Below are 20,049 nucleotides of genomic sequence, written 5' to 3' on the forward strand. Positions count from 1 at the left end.
AGATAAAGACTTCTTTCTTTAAAAAGCAGTGCCAGTTCTGTTTTTGTTTAGTTTGCTTGAATGCACAAATTTTGAAACCCTGACTATACTGGGGCTTTCACATTTGAAGCCATTTTGAGCTTTAGTAGTATATTTCCAAGGTCACATTGAAAGACATTGCTGGTATTCCATTAGATGGAGTAAATATATGATTATGCTCCATTTAGATTTTAGAATGTTGAGTATCTTCTGACTACAACACTATTTCAGGTGTCCAACTACAATTTTGTAAACCAATAGCATTGTTTTCTACTTATAAAAATTTGATTTATGACATTTTAAGTTCATAACATACTGAAAATGTCAAGATGTGGTTACTTTATCTCAATGATCACTCCTAGGACTGAAAACACTTGACTGTAATTCAACACCTCAAAAGTTCAAGACAAATCTTTTGTGAACAGTGGCAAAAAAGTTTTCCCACACAAAGACACCACATGGCCTGTATAAAATTCAAAGTAATGGTTAGTTGTCTGTCAACACATATGATGATTGTCACATGTTCAGATTTGTCAACGTGTAACCATGACAACAGGGGAACCAAGCCTCTGTTTAAGTAGTTTCCCATGAAGCAGTCTACCACATGGCTCCTGTCCAAATTAAAGGCACATTTGAAAGTAATTAGAGTTGGTGTCCACAAATTAACCTTTGGGACATTAATCTCTTTGTTGTTGGAATACAACTGGGTTCTTGACAATCTGAAATCCTGGTATTTTTGGATGTTAGTATTCATGAAATTGGCCAGCTTTCCTGTCTGGTGTAAATAGTAGAAGCTTATATAATTTAATTAAATTAAAATCATGCTTGTACTATTGTTTGTATATTCATGTACTTAAATACTGGGTTGGTGTAGCTCTGTATGGACAGCTATTGAATTCAGCTACTAGATGTTTTGCAGAGGGACTTCTAGTATACTGTCCCATACACAAGAATGATTTCATTTTTCTATTTTGCAGATTTCTGCTTTTTCATCTCCAAATTTTACCATTTATGATTCTTGATATTTTCCTATTTCTTATTTGTGATAAAATCAACCCTGCATACATGAGTTCAAATAAGTTCATATGTACAAAATAATTTCAAATTGAAACTTCACATTTGGCAAGGGATGGTTTGTTTATGTACATCAATAGAAGTTTGAATTAAGAAACACTTTAGTGGGATGATTAATTAATTTTATTTGGCCAGAGTAGTGTTTTTGTGTTTCTTTCCCATTTGTGAATACATGTACATGTATATTATTGTGTTCCATTAGAAATAAGTTTACACCAAATTACATTTTTATTTTAAAACTTATTTTATATCATGAATTTGTCCCAGTCTTTACATTATCATGTCTGTGTCTGACATACAAATTAATAAATAACTAATTGCATGTTTTTCTTGAATTTGATAGCATATCCTATTTTTAGCTTTGGGTGTGTTCTATTACCAGTAGCCGTCACTATAACAAAGAATCATTTTGTCCAACACTTAACTCATTTACCAGAACAAGATACCATAATATAATACTTGTTTAGTCACCAGCCCTTATCAAACACTACATCAAATTTTAGCATGCTTTCTACCAGAAGTCATGTATTTTATGCCAGATTTAAGTGTTGAATATCTGATAAATGTCACAGGCATGTCACACAGAAATTGGATTATCAGATGCAACCTATATGAATTCTTATCTGTCATGTCTCAGGTTTTCATGGTATCAATGATATTGGTTTGCTCTGGGATAAGAATTTTTTAAAGAAAGAGACTTGTTTAAAAATGACAGAAGTGAAACTAATTAGCTTTTTGATTTTTTTTTCTTTTCTATTTTTGTCATGAAATTTTGACTTTTAAATTGGCGAGATTATATTTATTCACAGACACTTAGGAGATGGGTGGTTCAAACCACTTCCTCTTTTTTCATCAACGGTAATTATTCTGTTTGATATTTTTGTCAGTTTCTTTGTCTAACTTATTAAAAAGATATTACAATTAGAATAAATTTCATGTCTAGAGTAGATTGCACTGAATGGAAAGGCATGCATCCCCTTGTACTTGAAATCATGAAAATGTGTGATCTGGTTAAGGAATATTCTTTGCATTTGATTAGTGGTGACATTAAAAATAAAAATCTGAAGTGGGGTACCAAGTCATTCCTTAGATTTTATTGAAGTTTTTCCTATTTGTTTTTCATTCAAATGAAGGGTAATAGTAAAATTACTGAACTGATGAATTCTAGGCAGTAGTCAAAAGGAAAGTCCATATAACAATTGGCAATATGAAGATAAAAACTAGAAAGTCAAATGAAAATGGAAGTCCTCACAGTTTCATAGTCCCTGAAAGTAGTCATGGAGACCAGTTCTGAAGGGGTACTGGTATTCAGCTAAAAAATATAATAACTGAAAGACTTCATTACTCCGATTAAAAATGAAAGCATCCAAGTGTCTGTCATACTAAGAATTCTGCAGGATGTACATGTGTTTAACCTAGAGATGATGTTCAAAATGCTTCAGAGAAAGGTGTCAAATCATCTTTCAGGTATTGCTTGAATACATGCAGATAATCAATGTCAAGAAGCATTTATCAAAAATAAAAAAATATATCTAATTTTGCATTGTACTTAGAAGGACTGCTTCATAATTAAAACTCTGTTAATGACTTCTAATGTTGTGTTTTTTATTCCAGAGTTCATTTTTATTTGCAAAAGACCAATTTAGAATGAGAATGTCCTCTGAAAATTATGTTAGTTTTTCATTCAATAACAAAGAGTATAAAAACATTTGCTTGTTTTGTTTGTTTGGGAGAATTAAAGTGGCAATGATTCGAGCATCAATTTACGTAAATGATGCTGAAAAGACAAAGACAATCTATTCTTTTTTGCCGATGAGTTCCAAGAAAAGTTGCAATCGGCACTAATGAGACAGTGTAGAAAAATATCATTTCAATCATATCGCTTGATTAATCTCTATAAAATATCTACGCACCATAATTTGCCACATATTTCTTAGTTACGTTTGTCTTTACTTCATGTCATCAAGTGTTTGCCAATCACATTTGGCGAGTTTGAACCTCAAATTCTGTCGATTTTTGTAATGACAAGCTATTCATCAGCCATTGGGTCATCAGTTTTGACAGCCAAGTTACTAGTAACTAATAAAGCAAATTTTCTGTCTTGCTTACCATTTATTTGATGTAATTATTTTTGTCAAATCAACATGTTACAAGTAATTCCCTTTTTGAGATTAATTAGTGTGCTGGTCTCAATGGATGACAACATGTCTTTTATCACCGAAAAATTATTTGTCTGAACATTTGTCTGAAGATGTCTCTGATTAATTCTAACTTATCAGATTGATAGATATGTCTTCAGTAAATATTGTGATATATTTTTCATATTTCAAAACTTTCATTTTTGTTTTTATCATTGATTAGTCAAGGTGAACAAGTTGAGAAATATATGAATCATAGGTCTTTTGGATTTAATTAATCAAGGTTTCAATATATGAATCTTCCACAATACATGTTACTGATTTGGAGGCTGACTTTGTTGTCTTTCACTTTTTTTTTACCTCATGAATACTGCAAAGTCACTTTTATTTGTGGGTATCAGTTTTTGCAATTTGTCTTAGGAATGTTAAAACCTCTGGATTTATTTAATTACTGAAAATTCAGAAATGTTTGTGATGGTTCTTTTATTAAGAAAAAAGTGAATCTATTGTATGCTTGCATTACCAAATCAGGAATTATCTTTTTATTGTTGAAACTTGTTCACCCCCCCTTCCAAAGACAAAATTACAAAAAGCAATGAACACAATACCTTAAGAGTGAAGCTAGAAAATTGCATTCTACAGAAATTTGAATTACTGGTAGTGGTTTGACGGAACCATAAAAACCACGAAATTTGGAACCCCATTTCACAATAACACAGAAAAAAGAAAAGGGACCATTATGTAAAAAAGATGTTTCGTACCTTGATTATTCCAATGATTTCTGTCATTATTACAGTGAAAGTTGTTTAACCTAAATCCTATATAATCTGAATACCTCTCTAAACTGAACCCTGAATTAATAGAAAACCTGTATAAACTGAGCCCTAAATAAGCCCAAAACTTGTCTTTATCAGACACTTTTTTAATCCATTTGTGTTAAAAACGAATGCTTGTTAAAAAGAAAAAAAATTGGCAGTCTCAAAAAGGGTTTACACATGTTTCACTGCATGAGGACAGCAATACAATTTATAATATACCCTTGGCCCTATTATATTTTTTATTCCCCTTTTTTTGTATTAAACATCCAACCTTGGAAAGAAATGAAATGACCTATTATCAGATTTATATTACAAAGTATATTAGTCTTTATGAAAATGTGCTGAACAATGAAACGATTATAATGTCTTTACAGAAATCAATCAATCTAATGAGTTAGAATTAGACAAAATCACATTGGACTTAGTCCTCATTGTCAGCTAAATGTCACATTGGTCTTCTAGTGTCTTTTTTTAATTATGAAGTATCTTGGGAATCAATGGGTTTTATTCATGATATTGTTGTGGTTAATTCCATGGTGTTTGACTGTCACTTGGTGCTAAGTAGGGGCGATACATGTTATGTTTTTGGCTGGTGTATTATTCTCCTTGAACTCTTATGTATTAATGTGTATCCCATTATTTGTTCTATGATTATAAATTGTTTTTAATATTGCAAGTGTGACTGGATTGGTTGCAGTTTCTAGACTGCTATTAGTTTTATTGGAAGTCAAGTGTGCCAGTTAGCATTCCCTTTAAATGAAACATTGAATGACGTTGAATTCTTTGTATATGTTACCGGTTTTAAAGCACCAAGTAACTCAATCTTTCCATCTTTAATCTTTTTTACTGGTCACACTTTAAGGTTGATTGATTGTTAGGGTTTAACGTCCGAGCAGCAATATTTCAGCTATATTCAAACGATCACACTTTAAGGAAGTAGACCTAGGGTAAGGGACATAACTCTTGAAATCAGTGATATGTTTGTATTATGTTCAATTTCACCAAAGCCTACCAAGCTTTCATTTGAAACAGAATGAAATCAGTCCAAGTTACTTTGATGCTGATATAAGATTGCTGTAAAATGCTGAATACAAACGTTCCAATGATTTGTAAGAGTTATGTCCCTTACCCTAGGTCTATCTCCTTAAGTGTAGGTCTAAACTGCTTGGTGTGATGTAAGATTGTAACATGATATTTGATTCTGAAACTTTTTGATCTCTTTGTAATAAATTTTTGTTTTGTTTTATCAATTTAACACCCACTATCTGAAATGTTTGTCATTTTAATGTCCCTTCCTGCCTGAACTATTTGTCATTTTAATGTCCCTGCTAGAAATGTTTGTCATTTTTTCCCCCTGTAGCCCTTTTCATGAAAAATCATAAGAGTAAAATAAGTTATGACATCACAATACTGTGATGTCATAACTTATGACTAATTTTACTTGCAAGATTTTTTTTGTGTGAAAAGGACCACATATCTTTTTACACCCCTTCTCCCCATGCTGATGTAAAATTTGATCCTCTTTTCTGTTCATTTTGGCTTTTACTCATTCAGTCAACTTCATTGGAAGATTATCTTTCAAGGTACATGGCTTTGGAACATAAAATTAAAGTGAAGTTTGATTATGGTGCAAAATGTATTAAGAAGCTGTGGCTTTTTTTCATTTAAAAAAATTTGAACAACTGGATATCTGTGATCACAACATGAACAAAATGTTCATCAAACTTCTATCCTATACTAAAATATTGCACAAGGATGAGTTGTCAATCATTTTTACTGCTCTAGTATGCACATGTTACATGTATTCATATAATTACGATAATACTAGCATCAAACATTGTGGTTTAGCACTATGATATTGACAATTGACAATTTATCTCAGACTCTGAATTTGAATAGAACACTGTTTGATGTTTCAATGTATAACTGCATGTCAAGGGTAACATCTTATCAATGACAAATTTCTACTTTGAGGTACAAGTGGAGTTGTCCCATCACAAACTAAGATTATAGACATAAGATTTGTCACTCTAATTGACTGCACAAGTAATGGCTGTCTCCATATCAATTTCTTTCATCAAGAAAACACATGTTGCGAATTACAATATGGCATCCATTAGTTTCTTCAACATGACAGACATGATGGGGAACCGCAATATCTAACGAAGTAAGGAGACATTCCTGCTACATTAAACTATTACATAGTGTGAAGAGGAAAAAGCGAATATCCAAAGAATGTCACCTACAAATTGGAAACCACATAACTCCTTGGAAAGAAATGGTGTGCAGCATTCCTCCAAATATATGCTCATTAGTTCAAAAAGGGGTATTAATGTCATTAATGCAGTATTTTTGTTCTGTTTATAGCCTTGTCAAAACAGGAAATGGTGTGTTTTTTGTCAGAGTTCCTGCTTCCACTTCCTTCCACTTCCGCCTAAGTGGATTCAAGGAAAAATATCAGGTTTATGGAACCGCTTAAATTGAAAAAAAAATATTATCTTGAACATGATAATTATGAAACCATGATTTTTCTCTAGTTACACGACCTATTTGATACACTTTTTGTCAACCTGTAGTGTTTTTTTTTCTTGTTGCTGATATTTTGACATGCTTGGCGTCCCCCTATCAAACTTTAAAACTAGGAACCTTGATGTATTGTCCAGTTACTTGTTAACTAAAATTTTTGTAAGACTATAAAGTTTGGGTTTTAATCAAATATTTTGGAAATAAATGTTTTACATTTGTACCTATTCTTAATAGTTGAAAATAATGCCAAAACATTAAAATGATATTTGACAAGTATCAAGTTCATAACACAAAGGTATGCATTGAAAAACAAACAGGATTGAGAAATATACGCCTTAAATTTTCATTTTTTTACAATTTTTTTTTTTTTATTTACTGTGCAGTACTTTGTAAGTTGACAATTCTGTGTAAAAAGTTACAAGTATAAAGTTAGTCATAAGTTATGACGTCACAATGCTTTGATCCAATATGACGTCATTAGTTACGACTTGTTTTACTCTTTAAGTTTTTTGTGAAAAGGACTGCTGGAGCTGATCCATTTTCTCCACTTGTATTTTGTACTATCTCATTGTACAATGTAATCATTTTCAAATGCCTAGCTATGCCTTTTTCATTTCAACTTGTTACATTTTTTAAAAATCAAATTTTTATCAGATGATTCATTTGTTTTGTCATAAATACTTTCTCTTTGTGACTTTTCATTACGTCATTGGCCTTTTTGTGTTTTTTTTTTCTCCTCTTTCAACAAAACAGAATCAAATTAAGCAGGCAGACCTGTGACAGGAAATTCAAGTCTTAATCATATCCAGAAAACGTGAATGAATTTCACCAAAACCTACCAGAAACTTCATTAGCTGTGACCCATGAAAGCCATCTAAAGACAAACCCCTGCCAAGTGCACTACATACATGACACAAGCCAACTGGCATTAACTTGATTAAATGATGCCGCTACGCTTCCATGATAAAACAGTGACTTTTCTTGTGATCCATATATCCTCATAGTGCCATCTTATCTCAGACTACCTGGGAAATGTCACAACTTTAACACAGATCACACAGAAATTTATCTGGCACTAATCTTTCATGCAAAAAATAACAAGAAACTGGTCATGTACTTTTTCATGAATAAATGTTTGTTCCTTTGTAAACCTGATACTTCACATTACAGTACCATATGTGAAAGGAAGTTACTTAGTCGAACCTTTGTGACTGATGCAAAATTTCATCAGTTACAGCAGGTGCTACTTATGCCTGTAGAATATATCTTTATATTCATGTTTCATACTGTTAATTAGATTTGTAGTATTTTTCTTTCCTTCAGAATTCTCTCACTGGTAAGATTATAAACTTGTCTTTTTAAGTCCAAGTGAGCAATAGACCTTTTTGTCTTAACTATGGGGTAGTCTATGAACATGATTGACATGTGTGTTACATACTTCAGTGAGGAAGGCTTGGGATAGAATGAGCAAGTTTTCCTTGTAGATATGGGATGTGCGCAATGACTACCCCCTCCCCACAAATATGACATGGGTCATTTCATTTACATAATTTTATAGTAACTGTTATAAAAAAAAGTTTTTGAATATTTTACTGTGTTGGTATTTGAGGCCTTAGAATTCCCATCTCCCCGACAACCAGTTTGAAGTGAAATTTAGGCAGGGACTGAGAGAAGTAAAATTGATTAGGTCTAGTAGAAATTAGAAGTTTTTATGAATTTGCATGCAAACTGGAAGTCATTGTTATTGAGGATTTGGGCTACTAGCTGGGACTAACACAATAGGTCTATTACATTAAAAAAGGAAAGTCAAATTTGATGCCAAAATTCCACAAAAAAAGATATTTTAAACAGTTCTAGAATAGTGCCATATCATTTCTGAAACTTTATTATTTTGGCTAGTGTTTCCAGCCTATCAGATTGACAGCACATTATGATAGAATTTTACTTTAAGCTGTTTTGTCATACTGCATCTGTTCAATGAACATCATTTTCAACAGAAGTTTATTTTTGTAATTTTCAAGAGCTAATTACTGACAAAGAAATTTTAAAGACAGTTATCTTGTCGTTTTCACTTATTCACTGAACATTGAATCAACTGTCAGACCTGGATTTTAACTCCATTTTCTGTTTCTTGACGTGAAAATCAACATGACAGGTATAAAGTATTTTGAGATTTCTTGGTAACTGTCCAAACTTAATGTAAATTGTTACATTTGAAAATAATTAAAAAGGTTTTTTTTTTTTTTTTTTTTTTTTTGTGTGATTTCCTTAAATGTTGTTTTATTATTAATTAACTAAAGTCCTTAGTGAAATATTTCTTATATATAAATTTTATTTCCTTTACTGATTAAATTCTGAATAATCAAAGATTTGAAGCTAGAATAACAAAAAATGTTTCACACTTAGAATCTTTGTTACAGGTATACATTATATATCTTGCACAGTATTAAGAAGAAAAATGTAAAATCTTCACTATACTGTGAAAGTATTACTGTTTGTGGTTTTCCAATTTTCATGGTTTTCGGAAATTTCCCATTTGTTTGTATGATAGAGTTGTCAAATCCCCAAATTCAAGAACCTATGAACTAATAACTTTTCCCTTGACCACAAAATTGGTATCCACCAATAAAAATACTTTCACTGTATCAGGATATGATATTGGGCAAGTTGACAAAAATTCTGCTCTCTCAAATTGAAAACCAGGGTTGCATGCCCTTACTTTGAGTTAATGCATGTTGAAAGATACATAATAATGTTTGTTGTAAAGGCAAGCATAATGTCTGAATGATAATTTTACTTGTCCCAGGCAATAGGACAACCTGTAACACCAGACCCTGTATATCTTACAAAGCATTAAGAAGAAAAATGTGAATAAGAACATGAAGTTAGAGTCATGTTAAGTAATTAAATACTATTGGATATGTACAGAAGCTCAATGCACTGAACCACATAGATAAGTCACAATTAATCTCTTAGATGTAGTGCTATCTGCTACAGCATGAGGCAACCCTGATCATATTACTGAGGTACTACCATATCATGTGCTCTATAACTGGTAGCTATCACCTGCTGTCAAAAAACAGCTGGGACAGAAGTTTCTTCATTTTTATTGTATTACTCTGTACAAGAGTAAGGCAAATGGATTTAAAACATTAATTTTAGGTTAGGAAGGTTTATGGTAGTTCATGTACATTATTACATTGTATATTTTTTTAGGCAATGCAATATTTTTTGTGATTCATTTAGGTACAAATTTCTTGTAATTTGGTGTAAGTGTTAGTTTTAAATATTTCTATAAAGTGGAGCCATTTTAAATGCAGGTATATGAAAGTTTTGCTTAAGATTAAATATCCTATCACCACACCAGCCTGTTTCCTATGTGAAGCTGTTATTCATTGTGAATCTTGCAGTTTTAATTATTTACATCAATCAGATGAACTGAGTTTTATCAGCTTGTACCCCGTCATATTCTGCTTCATTAACTGTACAAATATAGAATATTGGTGTAGACAAGGATTACTGGGGGGAAAATAATTGTCAAAAAATATGAATTCTTCATTTTCATAGAAAAAGAAAGAAAAGGATTTGAGTTGTCACCTCCATTTGAATTCTTCATTTTTGAAAAGAAAAAAAATGACCAAGTTGTCAACCTGAACTGAAATTATTGTTATTATTTTTTTTTTGTTCCTTGGTTTCATGGAGATAATGGAAATATTGTACATTTACTTAATTTTCTTAAGAATTTATTGTGAGCATATTGTATCTTATATAAGCATATGGTTAGTTTGGTATCCACCAGAATTTAAATTTTGTTTTGGTAAGCTGAGGTAATTGCAAAGAAATTATGACCAATGGAAATTATGACTTGGGAACAAGGTGATCCCCCCAGGGTGATCCAAATGTACCACCCACTCATTTAATTTGGGTATAATGAGAGGATTGTATATTTCTGAAGTATATGAGTGAGGTTATATGCATTATGCACCTTACTTCTGAGTACCTATTAATAAGCCATAATCTTCATTACTTGGGTGTAATGGCTTTCTTTTGTATGTATCAACTGTCACTTTGCCACATCTGGAAGTAGTCCCTTACAGCAGACAGTTCATTAATTAATACACAGGAAGGTAAATTTACTCATGTATGTTGCTTACATCTGGAAATAGTCCTACTCGATGTCTCATTAAAAGAATGGACATATGTCTTCTATAATCAACTTGCACCAAGAAAATACATCACAAACTACCTTGAAACAGAGCATATGGTCCTGAAAGTATAGGCAAACTTCCAACAACTATTATTTCATTTATGTCAAAATCTTTACAAAAATATTCAGAACCAAGATGCATGCATGACAGATCAAGGAAATGATTCACAATATTGTAATTTAAAATTATGTTCCATTGTTTGTCTTTTATTACTAATTATGTAAACAATGAATGGAAATTAAAAGTATTGTCTGAAAAAAATGTTGAGGTATAATTGAAATTTATATAAAAATTATTGGTTTTATTTCTACTAATCTGAATGTTCCAGATAGAGTCAAGACTACTTGTATATTGTCATACACAAATTTTCTTTTACCTTGGACCAACTGTCTGTTAAAAAAAATTATTCAAATTGCCTTATTTAGAGTTAAATCTTTATGATTCTCAAAGTGTCTTAGTTCATATGTCTTTCAACTTTCCTAAGTAAACTTTTGGAAATAGATTCATCTGAGCCACTGGTGTATATTTGACTGTTTTCCTTCAATTTCAAAAAAGAAGATGCGAACACTTCTGCCCAACCAGACTTTTGTCTAACATTACCTTCATTCAGACAAATTTTTCTGTTACTGAATGTGTTTTTCAGAAGGACTGTTGAGAAAATACATATTTAGAGAAATATAAAAAAAAACTTTATACAGGCAGTTGGTGTGGATGCAATAATTAGATGATTTTGAATAAAATAAATTTACAAAATATGGAGACACAATAGGTTTTATATGAAATATTATATGAAAATGCTATCTTTTTTTGTTCAGTATTAACTGATTATTTTTTTAAAGCTCTTTAGGAAATGTTAACTTTTTTTTTTATTTTCAATGTCAAGAATGGAGTTACTGGAAAAGAATATTTAAATAAAAGGCACACAAAATATAAATACCGTTTATCAGTTTAAGTAAATCACATTGAAGTAATAAATTATAAGTTTGCCAGACATTTGAGGTGGAAAGTGTTGGTTCTAAATGTGTCGTTCCCTGACATTATACCCAATTACATAGACTGTCTTCTTAACAGCCACCAATTCCAAAATTACATGTCTTGAGATAAATATTATCCATCTCTGTCGCAAAGTTGAAGTAATGAACACCAACCAACTAACAAATACAGCTTGGACAGGCAATAATCAAAATTGAAGATATATTGTTTAGATTGAGAATGATGTACCAGCGCTTTTTCTGGATTTTTACCTTTGAAATTTTCAACCTGTGGGTGTGTATTAAATTTATATGTGCTGGTAATATGGTCACATAATAATAGAACATGTGATTGAGATGATGACATTGCACGATGCTTAAATTTAGATCATCTCAAAGATTAGGATTGAGACACTAATAACAGGAACATGTTCTATATTTATTGTTATTGTGGTAAGTATAATATACAAAAGTGATATAAGAATAATACCTGTAAAATAATATCATGCAGGAAATCAAGAGTTCATTTCTAAGGAAAATTTGATATTGTCCTAAATTTTTAAAATTATCTTGTCAAGAATTAAGTTTTAAATTTATTTTTATATCAAAGTCAAAATTTCTTTAATTTTTTTTTTAATTTGACTTTTTTTTTGTGCTTTAGTAGACTGATCTTCTTATCGATCAGTTTGTTACTTTAGTAGACTGATCGTCTTATCGATCAGTTTGTTACTTTAGTAGACTGATCTTCTTATCGATCAGTTCGTTACTTTAGTAGTCTGATCGTCTTATCGATCAGTTCGTTGCTTTAGTAGACTGATTTTCATATTGATCAGTTTGTTGCTAGATGGGAATTAAAGAACCCTCATCCACTTGCTTTTCAACGGGTCATAGTTTTCTTTTCCTCGTTTGTCTACCCTGGACTTGACTTTTTATGAGCAACTCGGCGGTTGGCTCTAGAAAAGCAGAGGACGCTTACCCTACCGTTGCACCTGGTCCATGCTCCCAGTTTTTAGTGGAGTTGCTCATTTGCTTTTTTTACTTTGTATGTATGATTTTAGTTACTTTTTGTTCTTTGTTGTGTATGTCTGTTGACCATGTCTGATCTTTGTCCCTGGTTTACATTCTTTTGATTACCACTATAACCTTGGTCCCCTTGATTACTCTTTTTCAAAAAAGAAAAAGATTTTATCATTTGATAATTTGGAATGTTTGGGTATTGCTTATACCCACATCAACTCATTTTAGTTGGTAAAAGGTATATATCTTAGTATAAGAGAAATGTCTTTAAAGTCTCTCTGACAAGATGTTATCTTCAGCAAAGACAAAATTGGCCATTTGTTAATGTTGATGTTTTCACAAGGTATAGTGGATTAAGTTCTTTGTAAAAAAGGATGATTTGAAGTAGGAATTAGATAAAAATGATATGACAAAGAGGAAGATCATATGTTCATTTTGGCTTAAGGGAAATAAGCTTTTAAGAAGTTGGAATGGAGCCAATGCTTTGTGACAAAACAATGTAAACGATGGTACATCAGGGGGAGATAACTCAGCATGACAACTTATGGTGAGATAAACAAGGAATGCTGGGAAGATAATAGTTTTGGTAAAGGATAAACACAGTGGGGTTGTCCCTATAATATGTCCTCCTTGTTTTATTATGACTACTTTGTCTATAGGTGGTAGGGCACAAAAGGGGGTTTCAGCGAATATTTGATAATATTTTTGGGAAAAAAATGCATGTTTATTTCTCAGAAAAAGAAGCATTTGAGTTGATAAAACCTTGACTATATCTCAATTGTTTGGGGGGTTGTGATCCTTTATGGTAGAAATTTTTAGAGATAAATGTGTATTAACTGTAGGAAAAATACAAACGTCAATTTTTGTTTTGTTTGTTTTGTTTTTTTTTCTGGAAAAATTGTTCAGAAACATTTTGATTTAATAAAACCTAAACAATACCTGGTTGTGTGACTATTTAGAATAGAAATTACTGTGGAAGTACAATTGTTCGTGGGGTATCAATTTTCATGATTTTCATGGGAAGGCCAAACCATGAAATTTTGTTCCCAATGAAAAGGGGGTTCCCTTTGATGTGTATACTGAAAACAACAAAAGCACAAATTCAACAATCCACAATCTTGAGTTTCTTCCCTAATCCACAAAAATTGGTGTTCATGAATTAAAGTACTTTCACAGTATTTAGATACTGAATATTTTAGTAAATGTTGGATGCTGTGATGATACTCACATTGTTTTTGAATAAGACCAGCAGTACCATTTTGAACTATGTAATTATGTAACAGTAGCCATGTGATACTAATGGGTTTAGTATGTTGTTCTGTCCCCTGTTTATTTACATGGTTGATAAACAAAGAAAATCTTTTACTGTGGCTTGGGTGATATCTGATTGTAATTTGATCATTGGTAACATGAATGAAAATGTCTTTACATGGCAGTATAGAGATTAGGGTAGCTTAGAGGGTAGTTTATTGACATTATTATATAAACACGAGTGGAACCCATATTGAGCCCATTTATTGTCAGTGTGTGTACATGTCATTTTGTAAGATTAGGGACTGGCAAATGCACTCATTATAAACAGTTATCTGTTACTGGTAGCAGTAGAAGTTAATCATCCTTATCTAAATCGTGTCTTTGAAGAACTGGTTGCCAGCATTGAGAAAAGACAACATAAATATAATCAGAAATTATTTGGTTATTAACTATGGGCAAAGTTCATGCAGCTATGTATTTCTTAGTTTTAATTCAAATATTTTGTGAATAATAAATTGTCTGTGTAGCTGATTTCACAAAAAACGTTAAATGTCAAATTGATTTAACATGTCCTAGTCTCTTTCCTTTTCTTTATTTCGAGGTCATGACTACCAATCAATTTCACTCTTGCGACTTTTTGTGAGATCAATCACAAGGAGGCTAAATGTTCCTTGTCAACCAAGCTATCAAGAAATGTTTTAAGACCATGGTTATGTTGGTATTGCTAATGTTTGGCAATAGTCATAGATATTGTCCCTTTTGATGACATATCTTGTTTTATCAATGGAAAGAACATTTACTGTTATTACTTGTGACTAATAAAATTAGGTTTCAAGGAGACAATTATTATTTGACTTGTCTTCTGAAAAGTTTTCAATAATGGACTGGCAATAAACCTATCTGTGGCTGTTTGTCACTTTAATGTTGTCTGGTTGACTCATTGTGACATGTTAACTGCAAATTTAACAAAAAAAATCATGTATTTTTTTTAGTGTTGTCATTTAGTTTACACATGTATTTTGATATTTTTATCATTTGGAAAGATTTTATTTGTCTGAACTGAGCTAGGATTCTTGCAAAAGGGAGGTAATCTAACTAAGGCATTTCAAAAGATATTCAAATTAGGCATGAAATATTATAAATTTATTAGGTTGACCAACCAAGAAAAGTTAGTAATCCAAAAATACACAATCAGGGACTTTATTTCAAATATATAGAGATTCAATTTAATAAAGACTCCAAAATGATACAAAATGTATATATAATGCTGGAAAGTCTCAATGGTCATACCTGGCAATTTTCCAGTTTAACTTCATGTCAGGATATTTGCTGATGATAAAAACTTGCTGAGTTTCCTATTCCATTATTTTTACCCCTTACATCTAATGAAAAGGTGATTAGGGTATTAAACCCATCCAATTATCAGTCTGGTTTTCATACCATAACATTGGTATCAGTAGGATAGTTCATAATTTTGTCACTGAGACTCTGCACAGTTGGAAGTTTCTGTATCTCTTTGAAAACATCAGTTTGTAAGATAAGGACAGTGATACTGCTCAGAGCTGCATATTTACTATGTTCATACAAGTACTATCTAAATTCTATTAGAATGTTTTAATAGATTAGTGAGACTTCAACTGTTGCTGTAGTCTGTAACTTAAGCCACTAGTGTGATGCCCCAGACTAGTAGATTACCATTTGGACTAGTACATTTCTTTTGCTACTAATTGGATTGGACTAGTAGAAAAAATATGCCTTTTCTTTTTTTTCTTTTGTCATCTTTAGCCATTAATTATTATCATCAAACAAATAAAAAAAATGGTAGAAGTTTAGTCTTTATGGAAGGATACTCTCATTTCTTTTTCTTTTTCTAATTTCATTCAGAGTTATGGAACTTGCATCACAGAAAAATGGGGATAGTCATATCATGTACTCAGGAGTAATTGGTTTATTTACTCAACCTTTCCATATACTTGGTACTAACCCCTTAATTTGTTATTATGTATGTTTATGTATGTTTTTTTTCTCTTTTCAGCATTAGATAAATTAGGCTACAGACATATCTACAATCTAGGGATGTCAGTAGAAGTGGTCCAACCCAACATAGTCTTTGACATTGCTAGTTTATTGCTGTATGGAGCTCAGGCTACCCCAGTACGATTAAAGATTTTACTTGACCGTTTGTTCAGTGTGCTTCAACATGATGAAGTCCTTCAAGTTTTACAGAGTTTTGGCTGGACCTATGAAGACTATGCTCGTGGCTATATATTGCAGGTTTGTCCACTTAATTACATCTTTGTGGGTAGTTTTTGCCTTTCTGCTTCTCAAAGACTCTTACACATTCTTTCAGGCATGTTAAAATCGCATTAAATTTACAATATCTTTTTATCTTTAGAGATTTGGAATATACTTTTGACTTCATAATATTCAATACTTATTTGAAAAGAAAATAAACATAAGAATTTTAATTATGCATAAAACAATCTACTTATGACCATGAGTTTATCTCCAATTCAGTAGATCATATTCTGATTCGGCTTTACCAGTTAGTCATGTGCTACACTATAGCTTTCATCACATGGTTAAATGTTCAACTTGCCTAGTCTTGATTCATAATCAACTGGTCTACTTAAATGTACAACTGGCTTCAGTTACATGTTTAGCTGGGCTAGTCACATGCCACAGATAGCTTTCTTTCAGCTGGTCTAGCCCAGTGTTCAACTTGCTTAGTCACATGTTCATATGGGTTAGTCACGTATACCTCTGTCTTCAGTGGCTTAAGTCACATGCTACTCATGTTTAGTCAAATTTCAAGATGTTTGAAAAAATCTACCCAGAAGATCCGGCATTGAATGCAATCAATATGTGTATAATAAATCAAAACTGTTTTTCAACAAGAACAAAAAGTAGAAAAATACATTAAGATTTATTTTGGTTCAAAACTTAAGCATTTATTATAAATGGCATGAAAAGTTGCTTTATCAAAAACTTTCTATATAAATGATACTGTCATTAAATTTTTAAGCCTTAATTAATAGGTACCTATATCATAAAGCTTGTACTGAAAGATTTGATCCAAGACATGCATGAATATTTAGACTTTATGCATAGACAATTGTTCTTTGAAAACAAAGGGCCACTTTACCCAAAGCATTTATATTTTATTTCTTTGATAGAGGAAGACAAAAGCACAATGAATATTTTGGCAAATAAATGATAATTTTGAGACAAGTAAACAAAGCACTGTAAAACTAATGTGGTCCTGACAATGACTTATTTTGACACTTTTATTTTGAACCAAAAATAACTTATGATGAATTGAGGCATGTGAAATAAACTTTTAGCTTGGCAAAAACTCAAGTGTTTAAGGGAAGTAAAATCTAAGATATTTTGTCAAATATAACATAGAAACAGTTGTGTGTTTTAGGTTTGTAAAATAAAAAGCCAAAACTTAATGACAAAACACAACATATGCATTAAAAACTCTTTTTCTAAGGATGGTTTAATGGGACATATGGGGGGCATATGTGACCATTTGATAATAATTTTAGCAGGTAAATAGATAGAAGAGAGATTGAGCTTAACTGATGCCACGTGCATATGTCATTTGTAATTATGTCTGCTAATAGGTTTTCTTGAAAATGAGTTCCGTTAAAATCAGAAACCAATATAAACATAATTGTGACGCCTTTGATGAGAGAGTTTTAGGTGTTGCATCTTGCAGAGTAACATTAAAGAAGTATGCTAATGATAGCAAAAGACGATACATTTTATTTAGAGTTTTATCCGAACTGTAAAATTTATTTGCTATTTAGGTTTACAAATTTTGTTTTCATTGGTGAAGTAAGTGAGAAGAAGTCACTTAATGACTTAAAAAGAATGTGTTATATTCCTTTGTTTCTGATTTACTTCATGGCTTGTTTTAACTTCTTTTAAAAGTAGTAAAATTACTGGTTCCCACAGCTCAGCTGATGTTCTGTTCACTCATAAGTCAAAGGATAAGGCAATCAACAGGGAAATGGACAACAATTGGAACCAAAACCTAAACCTTAAAATATAAAGTTTAAATAAGAAACCAGATTCCTATGAACTATTGACCAAATGTACTGGTAGGGTCCCAGTAACCATCCTCTTCTATTTTTGTAACACCCACTGAATAGTTCATATCATAACTAGTAAGTTTTTAGAAGGAAAGAATGGCTTATGATGAAAAAATTGATCCTCATGATGCAGACTGTATGGTTGAGTTTTTGAAAATTCTGTTGAACATTGTCTAGTTTTACAGTATAATTTTTTGTAGGTACCTTTTATAACCTCAATGTTAATGTGTTTTTAGCCTTGGTTTAGTCATATTATCAGATTGGTCAACTATTATAACCTCTTTTTTATTTAGTTTTTAGCCTAGGTTTAGTCATATTATAACAATGGTCAACTACTTTCTTCATGACTGTATAATCCATAAATAATTTAGTGCTTAGCAGACAATTCCTACCTATCATCAAACCATTATCACACTGACAGTAGAAAGACAGGCCATGTGCCTTTTCTGTTTCTTCACGGTCATTATTGGCACAAGAACAAAATCTTTGTCATAAACAAAAAATATTAGAACTTTTTATGAGTAACCTGGCTTTGTATCATAAAAACTTCAGTTTCTGTTGATGCTTTGTCCTTTAGGGTTTTAAAAAAAATAATTTATGTAACATTGAAATTCTGGTTTTGAAAAGGGTTTCACTTTATTCAAATCTTAGATCTATGGAAAAATATCTGTAATTTTACCCTACATTATTTTACCTTATGTTTTTTTTTACAGAAATACTTTTTGTGTTGACTTACAAAATTGAAAACTAGGGTTATATTATTGGACTACATTAAGTTTCAATATTTTTAGGATAGACTAGGGAAAGATAAGATAACTATTTTACTTAGTTTTTTCACACGAGTTGTCATTAAGACTTGACCCATTAAATAGGAGTCACCATGATTAACATAATCTAAATTGAATTTGTACAAGTTCTTTGTGATACAAATTATAACACCAAAAAAAAAAATGGTTAACTTCATGGAATGGTGTTGGTCTCCCTTGAATAGATTGACCATTAAATCATTAACTACCTTGGGTATTTAAATGATATATGAACTTCTTAAGGCCAAGATAAAAATAAATCTGGTTAAGGTTACATTGGATGAAAAATGTGGTAGGATAATAAAATTATTTTGTATAGACAATTATGGAAGGACTCCTTGACATAAATGGTGCTTAACTGAAAAATGATAGTTTAGCGGCATTTCATGGGGGATTAAAAAAAACTGATAAAATGTGCTAGGTTAGGCAGGTCAAATGGGGTAGGAAGGATAACCTTAAACAGACAATTCTCTCTTTTTTGGCCTTATAGACATAGATTGAAATACCTTTGAAAGTGTAGGAAGTAAAATTGTCACTTCCAGTTAACTACCTGTGTCATTTCATCAGGTATTGGTCATTCAAACTCTATTCTATGAAGTTTGCTGTATTATTAAATCATGTATTTGGTAATCTCCTGTCTCATTATTTTTTTCTTAAATCTGTCTGGTATATTGTCTTTTATTTTAAGTTAGACTATCTCAAGCAGGGTATTTTATCTTTCTTTCTTTCTAAGCCAGTATCTACCACTAAAATGACATGAGTGAGGCAAGAACTGACAATCCTTAAGTTTTGACATCTCAAAAATGATATCAAAGCAAGAAAGAATTACAAGAGATAAGACTTAAGCACATTTAGACATTAAAATGAGACAACCTGCAGTGCTTGTATATCAGCAAAAGTTTTCCCTCAAAGAAAAATTATCAACATTTTAGCAAAAGGCACATTAAATTGTCGTATTGAAGTACTGTCTATCGAATGTAGCATCACTTGGCATCGATTCAGAATCACCAAAACATTTGACGTCAATCAGAAACACAGCACTCACCATCTTTTAAAAACCTGTCAATGATTTTGATAGAAAGAGGATGATTTGAGGATGCGTTGTTTACTAAATCACTT

At 31.5% G+C, this 20,049-nt stretch overlaps 1 protein-coding gene across 3 annotated transcripts in view; it reads left to right on the forward strand.

Moving 5' to 3' along the window:
* LOC148620833 (zinc finger protein basonuclin-2-like) overlaps positions 1-20,049 on the forward strand; it is a 59,866-nt gene that overhangs the window by 28,674 nt on the left and 11,143 nt on the right. For all 3 annotated transcript variants that reach the window (XM_088574673.1, XM_088574671.1, XM_088574670.1), the window contains one exon: positions 16,060-16,298. In XM_088574673.1, the coding sequence (XP_088430799.1) occupies positions 16,060-16,298 (239 nt within the window). The remainder of the gene's footprint in view (positions 1-16,059; positions 16,299-20,049) is intronic.

The sequence above is a fragment of the Perna viridis genome, chromosome 3 (genome assembly GCF_037379345.1).
Source record: "Perna viridis isolate PV_CMFRI_1.1 ecotype Kerala chromosome 3, ASM3737934v1, whole genome shotgun sequence".
In the NCBI taxonomy this organism is placed as follows: domain Eukaryota; kingdom Metazoa; phylum Mollusca; class Bivalvia; order Mytilida; family Mytilidae; genus Perna; species Perna viridis.